This window comes from Eretmochelys imbricata, chromosome 4 (assembly GCF_965152235.1).
Source record: "Eretmochelys imbricata isolate rEreImb1 chromosome 4, rEreImb1.hap1, whole genome shotgun sequence".
NCBI lineage: Eukaryota > Metazoa > Chordata > Testudines > Cheloniidae > Eretmochelys > Eretmochelys imbricata.
Genome location: NC_135575.1, coordinates 60,826,623 through 60,838,747, shown reverse-complemented (window position 1 = coordinate 60,838,747; position 12,125 = coordinate 60,826,623). Strand labels below are relative to the sequence as shown.

Below are 12,125 nucleotides of genomic sequence, written 5' to 3'. Positions count from 1 at the left end.
TGGCCTGAAAGGGCATGAAAAGGAATTTGAAATGCTCCAAACCAGTTTCAGAATATTTCCGGACGTTAAAGCAAATAATCAAAATTAATAAAAAAATCTCACAGTAAGGTTTTAGAAATGTAAACCTTCCTTAGAAAACTTGGAGCAAAACACTATAGCCGAAAATTAGGGGCAAATCAGCTAGCATTCATTTGAGGGGGGAAAATAACAAACAAAAAACCACGACCGATAAAGGGTTGAGATGTTTGAACATAAAATTGGTTGGTTTCTTTTAATACATCATATTTCCCCCTTTCCTGTGTATGCCCCTGTGTGCAGTGCTGCTGTGTTGCAGTTCTATGCTATACTTAAAACCCAGAGAAAACAAATATTTGTTAGAAAAAAATTGTTGCATTTAAGCTTGTGTATTATTCAGAGAAGTGTTATACTTTTTTCATTTCAAAGTAAAACTGATAGTTGAGTAACCCTTGTGTAATAAAGCAAATATCTATTTATTTTAAAAGGACAAAATAGGAACGAATTGTGATAGTTCAACAACTGAATTAAAAACAATAAAGATATTTTAAGGATTATATTATAGAAACACTCTGCCCTAGTTCTGTCAAAATTGTGCCGAAATGCTATGTGATGGTGCATGTATTCCTAAAACTTTGGAGAATAAGATTCAAGTGACAGAAAGAAAAGCAACCAAAGAATGAATGGGAATTATTTTTTCATTAAGTACAGTCTATTTCTATTTTAATCGAAAATAATTGGAATAAACTTTAGAAAATGCTGATGAATTTATAGATAAAGCACCAGTTCAATATTGTGATTAATCTGCCTTTTATTTTTGTTTTAATCCTTTCTTCTCTGAAAGCCAAGAAAAATCTCTCTACTTGCCTGAATTTAAGAACAATTCACAAAAAAAGTCAATGTAAAGTTAAAGTAATATTTTTATTACTGTTTTCAACAATTAAGTTTGGGGCACAGTCTGACCTTGGCACTGAAATACATTTAACATCAGTAAAACTTTTTTTAAAGAGAAATTTTTACATATAGTTAAATAATTTTTTTCACTTGGTGACAACATTCAGGCAAACAAAAAGAATAAGAAAAGAATTACTATACATTTATTTGAAAATGTACCTTGCGTTTCGTTTGGATGATGGAAAGTCCGATCGCTTCGTTGTGTGACTTTTTAAAAATTCACATTGGAAGATAAAAAGGGGAAGGGGAGTCTCTTCTCGTGCAACGAGGTGATCGTTTTGGTTTTGTAAATGTCTGAGAGTTTTTAAATGCTTAACTGCAGGTGGGGTTTTGGGTGTTTGTGTCGCCGCCTCTTTTGCTGTAGCTGCTTTGTTTAAATAAAAGTTTTTAAATGGGTTTATCACTGTGTTGTTAACCCTATAGTTTGTCCAGGCTTTTAGGATTAGTGAGAATCTCCCTGGCTAGCCTCCAGGTCTGTTTGGCAGCGCTTTCCAGGGCTGAGTGCGGTTTGCCCTGAAAGAGGTCTAGGTTGGGCAGGAAGTAGTGGGGGCAGCGCCGACACTGCAGGCAGGAGATGAGCTGCAGCAGGATCCCATTCAGCCGGTCCCCCAGGCACGCCTCGTCCCAGTCGGTCTCCCGGGGGTGTTTCTCGCACTCGTACAGCAGCAGCGTCTTCATGTGGTAGTTGTTAAGCGGCTGGCCGGGCAGCTCCAGGTGCCGGTCCCGGAGGGTCTTCAGCACCGAGAGGCACTTGTTTCTGCAGCCGCCCATCAGCAACCGGTTCTCGGCCTCGCCGAACTGCAGCACCCAGGCGTCGCTCTCGGCGGAGCTCTGCTTGCCGGTCAGCGAGTAGCACTCCTTGGAGAGCAGGTTGAAGCCTTCCGCCTTCACCTCGGCCACCCTGTTGGGGCCGGGCCAGGGGATGTGGGGCATGGGCCATTGCGCAGCGCTGCGTGGCCAGATCCCAGTGCACTTGAAGGCGGGCGTGATTTGCACCACGTAGCGCTCCCGGATGCGGAGCTTCACCTCGCTGGTGTCCGCGATCATCTTCACCACGTCCCGGTAGCTGCACTTGTCCACGGCTTGGGCCACCAGGGTCTGGAAGCGGGAGCGGATCTTGCGGGCCGACAGGTAGCCCGAGGCGGTGATGAACTCCACCCAGAGCGACATGCTGCGCTTGCGGCCGTCGCTCAGCTTGAGCACCGCGCAGCCGGGCAGGGAGCCATCGTCCACGAAGTTGAAGACGCCCATCTGGTTGAGGTAGAGCACCACCTCGAACTCGGTGGGCGAGATCACCTCCAGCCCCTCGTAGCGGGCATCGATCTCGCTCAGCGAGCTGATGAAGCGGGGCTCCTGCACTTCCACCTCCTTCAGCACGTCCGACACCACCTTGCATACCTCCCGGATGGTCTTGGCGATGGCCGCCTTGCGGGCCTGGCAGCGCTCCGTGTAGTATTTGTTGAGCTGGTACACCAGCTTGGCCTGGGCGGCGATCATGTTGGGACACAGGTCCGGGCTATAGACCGGGCTCTCGCAGTACGTTGAGGGATCCAATGCTTTAGCGGTGACTGCAGCTTTGCACAGGGCACCCGCCAAGTTGCAGCCCGCCGCCACACGCACGCACTCCGCCCCGCCGCCCCAAACACAAGGAAAGAAAATAGCGGATGATGGTGATTTTTAAAAAACAAGAACCATGCAACTGTCAGCCGATGGGAATGGGGCGATACAGGTGACGGAGGGAAAACCTCTGAAGTGCAAAGTTTGATGTGCCGCCTTTTCCGTGTGCGGGGGGGGGGGGGGGAGGGGGTGCGGTAGGTTGTTTGCAGCCTCTGCGCGCAGCCACCCACCCTCCCACACGCAAATGGTTCAACAGTTCATTTAAAAACTTCTCTCCGGGACTCGCAGCGGGTCTCCACAGCACAGCCGAGCAGTGGCGAAGTTGAAAACCGCACGCAATAAAAGAAGAATGCGAGAAATGCCAAGAGCGGAAGAGGGAAAACTCTCTCAGACCATGGCACCACCAGAGATGTGCATGAGTTTGGCTGCTTCTCTCGCCGACTGTCAAGGGATGTTGTTGATTTCCTTCTTCCTGCTGGAGGCGTTGACTGAACCCCGTTCTGGCTTTCTCTGTCTTCAGGCGTAGACTGCTGCCATTGGTCTGTGATCATTCATTCCTGTTCTTTAGTTTATATATATATATATATATATATATATTTCTTTGCATAGACTGTCTGAGCAGGGAGGGGTGCCCAGGACTACTTCTCCTCCCCCAGCCCCCAACCCTTGAAATTGCACGCAGAGACCCTCACTTTCTGCGCCTCTCCTTCTCGGGATGTGTATGTGTGCGTGTGTGTCTGGCTTTGCAGGAGTGTTGTTTAGTTTATGAATGGTCCCAGGGCCCTGCCGAAGGGGTGGAGTTCCAGATCCTACAATCGCCTTCTGAGCTGTCAGAGGGGCAGCCAATCACCGAGGCAGGCTATGTGCATGTTGGATGCCGGGCAGCCGCTGCTACTGCATATGGGGATGTGGGAGGGAAGAAGAGATATTAAGGAACATGCAGAGAGAGGCGCGCACAAACAAACACTCACAGCCGCCTCCCCATCAATAGAAGGATAGAGGAAAAAGAGTATGGTCTATGAGAATTACTCGGTGTTGGAGTTGGCGGGAATTAAATACTGGGGGGAGAGTGGCATTGAATCAGAAAGGTGTGCAGTCTGTGTATGCATCCTACCGTCGTGCAAGAAAAAGACGCAACGAACTGCCTATGAGCTGAATCACTTTTACTTGGAAGCCTGATGGGGGAAAATTAACTATGCTTTTTCCACCCGGTTGTTGTAAGGAGAAGTAGCAGTAATGCTAGTGGAAGGGGCGAGGGCTACTTGTGGTACTTTGCTGCAAACATAAATCTTCTTCCACTAACGCTGGTCTGCAGCAGTGAAAGTGAGACTGTCATTGGAACAGAATAGTACACCTTGTTTTACTACTCTTCGTCAGATTAATTTAGATAAATCTTGTGCAGTAAAGTTCTGTCCCCTTTCTAAATAGCAGCATTGAACTATCTGAAATTGAAGCTAACTATATTTTTGCGAAAGTTTGTATTTTGTCCAAGTCAAATATGCATAAAATTATAGTTACGCAGTTATGTATATGCAGTTTATTGTATATTAGAGTACAGAAACAACGCCAACTAATATCAATATTAATCAATGGAGAAGTAGCTAAAATAAAATATTTCTATTACTTTAATCTTATTTTTGAAGTACAATAATTCTGTTTAATATTGTGTGTTGTTTGGGTGATATTTAGGTATGTTTCTTAACGAACTCCTACACCCTATTTAGTACTGTACAAGTCAAGTTCTCTTACACTACTGAGCTGCTTATAATATTTTTAGCAGGCAACACTTTACATTGAACCTATAAATAATCAGCACGCAAATCGAGTCTTTGCCTTGAACTTGAACGTTTGTTATGTGAGAAGAGTAGATTCTGTTTATCTCGAGCCGTTTCTCAAATATTGTAAAGGTTACGTCAAAATTCGTTGTCTTATTCTTGCTATATTTCTAGAAGCCTAGATAGATTATATATATTGAACCTGGTCACTTAGGATTCTCAATTTAAAATTTCTTAAAAGTGGAATGTTGTCGTTCTTTGGTTCTTTTGGTTTATCTGTTTCTTTGTTAGAATACAGAGACTGAGATTTAATAAAATAAAATATCACCCGTCTGTTTTTCGTGGGTATTTAAATTAAGAACATGGCTGTGAGCGGTAACAAACCTGTTGTATAAAATATGTAAAATGTGCCCTGCTCTGGTACTGGTTGCAACCTCTTCTCCCGGGATAAATCATCTTCTTTTTATTGCCCGAAAGCAGCAGGATCACGCTGCTTGTGGTAGTTGTAGGCACCTTCTCCATCATCACCAATTCCACATATTTCAGGAAGTTTTTGGGTGCGGAATCTCTGTTCTTCCATGATGGCGACTGGATAAACGAGATTCAGGCACGGAGATGCTTTTGGCTACGGGGGAGTTTACCAGGTGCTTCAATCATGTGCGCTCCCCACCCCCCCCTCCACCCGATCCTCCTCGCACTTGCACGGATTAAAGATTTTTTTGGAGCTGAAACAAACCCAATAAAGGCGTCTAGCAGTGTAACTTGCAGGGGGGAAAGAAGAGTTGGGCGGGTTATAGAAAACAAGTCATAGAACTCGGATGAAGACATTTCTTTGGCGTTTTCAACGACTCCCGGTAGTAGTTGTACATATAAGAAAGTAATTCTCCACTCTGAAGCTTGGGTATTTGACACCAAAGAACCAAATCCACGATCTGGAGTCCGTAGTCCTGATGGAAAATGTAGTTTATTAATAAAAATAATAAAGGACTTTACAAACCAATACATTTTCTCTTTACCTCATCCTGACGTAAGGCATATCGTGTTAATTACCTAGCAGTGAGTAATTGTTGGGCAGGGGCGGGGAGTGGGGTGGTGAGAGGGAAGAGCACGTTGCTTTGTTTCTCAGTTTACCCTGTAGCTTTTTTTTAGTAGTGGGGTGAATTTTGGAGTACCCTATACACAGTTCGACCGCACCCCTGTGGGCTTCTGCTCCTATTCCTAATAAATTAAAGGAGTGTTAAGAAATCCATTTAACAAACAAATGTCTTTCCTGAGCAGTCTGTCGATTTCTCAGTTATCACAGCGGGTTTTCCAGTAGCCGGTTCCCGTGTCACTTTTCCGCCCCACTCCGTCGCATAGTTTTGCACCCCGATTCCATACGCTTTGGCTGCTTGGATAGGCGCCTCAGAATTCCAGCCCTGACCTCGTGCGGGGACTGTGTAGCCCAGAAATTAATGTTTCATGTGTCGAGTGTGCGGGAGAAGCGACCATGCGATCAGAGCGCCCCGGGGTTGGGGGAGGGAAAAGCACTCCTAGATTTTAAGGTTAAAAGAAGCCAGCGATTCCCTCCCTCCCCGCACTTACTTTTTAAGGTGACTGATGATAAAAGGTTACTCGTGTTTTGATTTAAAAACAATTCATTACCAATTTCCCTGTCTGGGGTCGAAGCTCTAGTAAATAATAAATCAGTTAAACAAAAGCCGACTTTAATTTATTGCTCTAGCACTAATTAGAAACATCATTTGAGCAATAAACTTAAACACTTCCAGCAAATAATGCATGTGAAATCCCTTTCTCCTGTGTCTTTGCGTTTGCGGCCGCATTGCATTAAGAGCAGCTTTATCTGTGGCAGGTTTCAGAGCAGCAGCCCTGTTAGTCTGTATCCGCAAAAAGAAAAGGAGGACTTGTGGCACCTTAGAGACTAACAAATTTATCTGAGCATTTATTTGTTAGTCTTTAAGGTGGCACAAGTACTCCTTTTCTTTTACCTGTGGCGGAATTTGCTCTTCCCGGGAATGAATAATTGAAGGGGGAAACAGTATTCGAGGAGGCTGTAATTGAAGAGCCCTTGTCACCTCTGCTTTTATGTATGTTAGTATAGAAGTCCATCAGCAGCTCCTTGATGATGTATAAAACGAAGTGGCAGCCCCTTGAAGAGCAGGAGATACACTCGGTCCTTTTAATAGAATACAGTATGTGCCTGAGAGAGAAACTCTCAAGGCTAAAAGCCACTTGAAGTCTTCAGACGGATTGATCTGTATTCTCTCGTTATAATCCGTCTCATCATACTTGAGTTAATGAGGCAGGGGAGGAGGGTGATCTGATGGTCCTTGACAAATTCATTAGGGAGGCTGCGGGACATTTTATTTGATTGTTAAACATCGTGTTTGTTTGGTTTAGGCAGTGCCAACATCAGCATGCTGCTGCCTGGAGCAATAGTGTTTGGCTAGCAGGAGCTTCTGTGAAGGATATTGGAAAGGGGACTTTGGTTGGGGAACACATGCTCTTTTCTTTGCTCTCCCTCCCCATAAACATGTAAATGGTATATACTGTTTTAACATCTTTAATAACCATGACAATGTTACAATGTGCTTAAATTTAAAAACAAACAAAACCTTTGTGTATTTAAATATATTTGTCTAAAAGTATTGTGTGGGAGGATATGTATGATTTACAAATGTGAAGTTATTTTTTATAGCGCAGAAGAAAATGAGGGGAAAATCATTCTTACAGTAGAGAAAAATAACTAGATTGCAAAATTGTTAACCTGTCCAACTTTATAGTAGATTATAATTTAATGTGCTTGTTTTTGTTTGACTAGTCAACTTATTAAAATAGCATAGCTTACATATTTCAAAAGGCTTTCTATTCCTAAACAATTTATTTAAAAGTTTACTTAATACAAACTAATGTATTAAGTTAAAACTAATGGAGTATTTAATTTTAAGTGAATACATTGACATGGGACTATGAAACTGTTTCTGACGTAAAAAAACAAAAAGAGTCAGAAACAGGTGCTCACAAGAGGGATCAAAAGTATGTGTTTTGTGTGTGGAGTGTGAACATATATATATATATATATATATATATATACACACATACATACACACGTAAGTCTCATTCTAGACTAACTGGTATTTCACTAGATGATACTTTGTGAATATATTCCAGTTCTTTAATAAGTAATGGCTTTGGATTTCCTGTCCATCCTTTGGTTTCAAGAAACCAGTTCTGGGAAAAATACAGTAATTGACTTGTTCACAGAATTTAATTATCTGATCATTTTATATTTTGCTGAAGATCTGGCTCCAAACATTCTCTGCTTAAAGTGCTTCGCAGAAGAACTCTGTGCTTCCATTTATAGAAGAACAGTATGGGAAAAGAACTAATGCCCTTTGCCTGTCATTTTCATACATTCCTGCACTGCTGATGGAGCTTGAACTGCTGCAGGGAATGTATGGATTTAAAAAGAAATGATTCAGTAGTGCATATTGTGTTTCTCAACAGCAAAACCAAGCTAATGGTTATAGTAAATACTTCTGTGGGTCTGACAGTTATAATCCTGTTTACATTCTAGGGAATACAGTGTGCATCTCCCCTTTAAAATTGTGGATTGGTTTCATTATCTGCTGATCTTTTGTAAGGATGTGTTTACTAAGTTAACTATAATGCACTCTTTATGTGGAAGAACAAAATATGTTTGTTTACTGCAGATATCATGTATGTATCTCATCAACCTTTAACGAACATATATAAATCTTGTTTTGTAAACAGATTGGATGATATGCTAGTTAAATAATGTATAAATGGCTATAAAACCTTAATTAGGTTACACTTGTGGATGATGTGGCTCCCAAATATTTTTAAAGTAAATTTTGAGTATATGTTCTTACCTGTCAAATCTTAAAATATAAGCAGGATGCTTTACATAATCTGGTGTTCATCAAATAATCATACATTGAGTTATACCTCTAATAGTTCCCAATAACTTCTGCCTACTTTAAATGTCTAAACCTATTGTTAAATGTAGATTATTACTTCTGATGAGTAGTAGTAGTGATTTTTTTTTAGCTTTAAAAGATTGTTTTAGCTACTAAGTTCTTCTTAGCCACCTAAACCAAAGTTTAAACCAATCAGGTAAAATCAAAAGTTTGGTTGCCAGAAGTCAAACAAATATACTATAGAATAACATTTCTAATACTTTGATAACATTTTATTCTTGTTAGAACATCCTGTGGGCCTTATTTTTTTTGGATGTGTGGGTGTGTGTGCACACGTATCTGATTGGATTAACCATATTTAGAGTTTTGGCTGTTTTTTCTTAAAATAACTGATTAATCAGAATGTCCATTTATGTATAGAAGTATGAGAGCATGGATAATGCCAAGATTTTGTCAACTTGAACTAGAATTGTATGTAATTAAAATTAGTTGTAAAAAGATTACTGAAGTAAATGGTGTATAGAAATATTCTAGGTCACGGTTCTTAAAATGCCATTAAATGAAAACGAATTCTTTAAAATAATTCAATATGGAAGTAACTTACGGGTTTTCTGAGTAAAATGGGGATGGCAGAAGCAGAATGTTGTTTCAACTAGAGTGTATTTTGGCTTGGCTTTCCTCATTATCAATTTGTGTACGATGGTGATTGCATCCATTATCTTCGATGCATACAGAAATGTACATATGTATGTGCAGATGCTCACACCCACAGACAGTAGCCCAGCTTGGTTTATGGTTGGACATTGATTTATTTCTAAGATCAGAACCTTCATGTAGCTGGCTGAGATGCAGCATTCTTTACTTCTGAATCAACTTAGAATTCTGAATCTAAAGCTTTAACTATTTGTCAGCTTCAATTTCCAGATCCTTTTAAAGTAAAAGCTTCTAATTTATGTACATATGTTGAACATTTTGAAAATATTGGGTCAATTAATACAGATAGCATGAAGTACTTCCCTCCCAAACTACTACATAGACTAAAGCTATTCTTCTGATTAAAATAATGAAATAATTTTCCATAATGTAGTTTATATGAGACAGATTTAGAGGGCCCAATTCTTCCCTGTAATACCATTGCCCATTTGTGTTGTGTGCTTAAAATGTACTGTTTTTCACTATTCAACAAGCTATTTTTTATGATGTCGTAAATCAGCATACAATATAGAAATTATACAACTTTGACTAAAAATTCTATTTCTTTATAAGCTTCTGGCTTGAGCAGTCTAACAACTAAAATACTACAAAAGTAAAACAAAACAATCCTATTCAGATATTACATAGTTTAAATGTTAGAAAGTGAAAAGTTACTTTAGTTTTTGCTTATTTGACCTCAAAATATTGACTTCCCTGCCCTCCCAAAGAATTATTTTCATATAAAATATTGCTATTTATAAAATCATCAAATTGTTTTTGTTTCATGCTACTTCTAATGAGAGCATTAAATTGTAGCACTTCCTGTTGAGATACATATTTTGTTTCAAAATAACTGGAGTGTGATAATACAGAGATTGCTCTCTTTTTAACTTTATGAATGATATAAAATTGATATGCAGTGTTATGTGCCATTTCTTATAGCAGGGGAAAGGGAAACTATATTGGCTCAAATAATGTATAAAAGCCATCTGCATAGCCTAATTGAAATAATATTTTGTGATCTAAAGGATGAAAACTTTTCCTTTTATTTAACCATCTGAAGTAAAACTAGGATGTAAAACAGCTGTCTTGGCCTATTGATATCAAGGTTCTGCCCGTCTGTTTCTTTTCTGCATTTTTCCCTTCTATCTTCCTTTATTATCTTTGGATCCTAAGGAGCCTTTCTTATTTTCTAACTGGTTTTGTCTGCAGCAAAGGGCTGGGTTGGTGGGTTTAAATCGGCTCTGGATAGAGTGAAAAATCTTTGATCTATGGCTATGACTGCTTTCAAATGATTTGCTTGCTGGGACTGGACACTGTCCATGCCCTTTCACTTCACTATCAGATAGGCACACAAAAAGGACTTGACATGCTACCAGATGCATAGTTAATCATCACATTAAGTCTCTAAAGGGATCCATCCAGACACAATTAGGTCGACCATTTTTAACTAGTGTTTGCTCTGTAGTTCGTTTGGAATGCAGTATTAATTGTAACTGCTTATTTAACTGTATTTAACAGAACTGTGTACATAGTTGCAAAGAGCAGTGCTTTTCTTTGCTTTGTTATGTATTAGAACCATTGAGAGATATTAAGCTTTAAAATATTCATGCATTAAAATTATGTAGTAGTTTGGAGGTTATGGACTTCAGCTGCTTTCCTTTTTATTATAAATTAACCTGAATAAAGCTTATATGCTCTAACCTACATCCAGTGACTGACCTGTATTAAGATCAGAAGAAAATTTATAAAAGTATTTGACTGTTACCAGCTAGATCTTAACTTTGGAAAGCCAAACAGTCAGCAGGATTAGTAACATTTATTTAAATAAGGAAGCGTTTCAACTTGTGGTGTTGAATATTTTATTGGGGGATGAAAAGGGGGATGCAGAAATTACAGGGCTTAGAAGCAGCAAGTACGTTATTTCTTGCAATCTTAGTGTAGATCTTGGAGATTTTCAGTTTCATTTTTACACTATAAGGTGTTAGTCATAGCTATTCAGCAGAGTGCATCTGTAAGTTTTAGAATTCACAGGAGTTAAAATAAAAGCAGCTTGCAGAACTGACTCATCCTTTTGTTGTATGAAGACGTTCCAGTGTTCTACTTCCATAAATGGACGCTAACATACATATATGGCCTTTCTATGGCCTATTGGTGTTTATATAAAGATGGGTAGTATCAGTGGAAGGAATAATTGAGAATGAACACACCATGGCCACCACATGAAAACTGATAGTAATCAGGGAATACCTAAGAGAAAATGTTTACAAATATTCTCATTTGCTTTTAATCAATTGTTTTAGCAGGCATTTGGGTATTAACATTTTTCTAATTTACATACAAGCAATTATTAAAGGCACTTAATGTAACTTTACAGGAAATAGTTCAGATCTTCATTTCAGATCTAAGATTACATAATTTTTATTTCTCTGCTTCATATTTAATATTCTTTGAAGGAAAAGAAAATGTATTGAAATGTAACCTCTATCCTGTGGTATAGTCACATTGGTATGAGTAAAAATTACTCAACCATGACAGTAAAAGAGCTCATTGAGGATTTTAAAATTATATATGCATATATACTCATGTGTGTAAGTAAAATGTATAGGTGCATATACATATATAATTAAGAAAAACAAAAACCTAGAGTTTTTCACTGTTGTGGTTGGATAATTTACTCATATGTCATTTATGTGGAAGATCATCATTAGTGGCATTTGAGTATCAATGTGACTATCCAAGGAATTGTTTAAATGCACTTTGTGGATTTCTGAAGTGCTAACTTGAAAGAAAGTGGGACTTGAACTGCATGGTCATTTGTGAATTTATGTTTTATCTCACTTCACTTGAAAATTTATGAGGAGGGTGACTTAGGGGTGCTTGAGTTGTGTGTTCCAGGGCTTGCCCCTACTGATAACACCCTTGTTGGCGTGAAAGTGTAATGCAAATTATGACAGTTACAACCTTCTGTTTTGTTTAACCTGTCAGTGGATTTCCTGGATCAGTGCTGAGGGCAGTGGTGTGTTCAGCTAGTCCATATTCACCTAAACTTAAAAGGTCAGGTTTCTACAGGCAAGCCTAGTCAAAGCCTAATTGATGAGGAGGGCAGGGAGACAGAATTTACTGTTCT

The 12,125-nt window shown here is 39.6% G+C and overlaps 2 protein-coding genes across 5 annotated transcripts in view; one reads left to right on the top strand and one right to left on the bottom strand.

Annotated features, from left to right (window-relative positions):
• LRBA (LPS responsive beige-like anchor protein) overlaps nt 1-12,125 on the top strand; it is a 552,094-nt gene that overhangs the window by 302,543 nt on the left and 237,426 nt on the right. The window lies entirely within an intron of this gene.
• Nucleotides 1,387-2,466, bottom strand: MAB21L2 (mab-21 like 2). Its single transcript, XM_077814464.1, has one exon. The coding sequence runs from the start codon at nt 2,464-2,466 to the stop codon at nt 1,387-1,389; it is 1,080 nt and encodes a 359-aa protein (XP_077670590.1).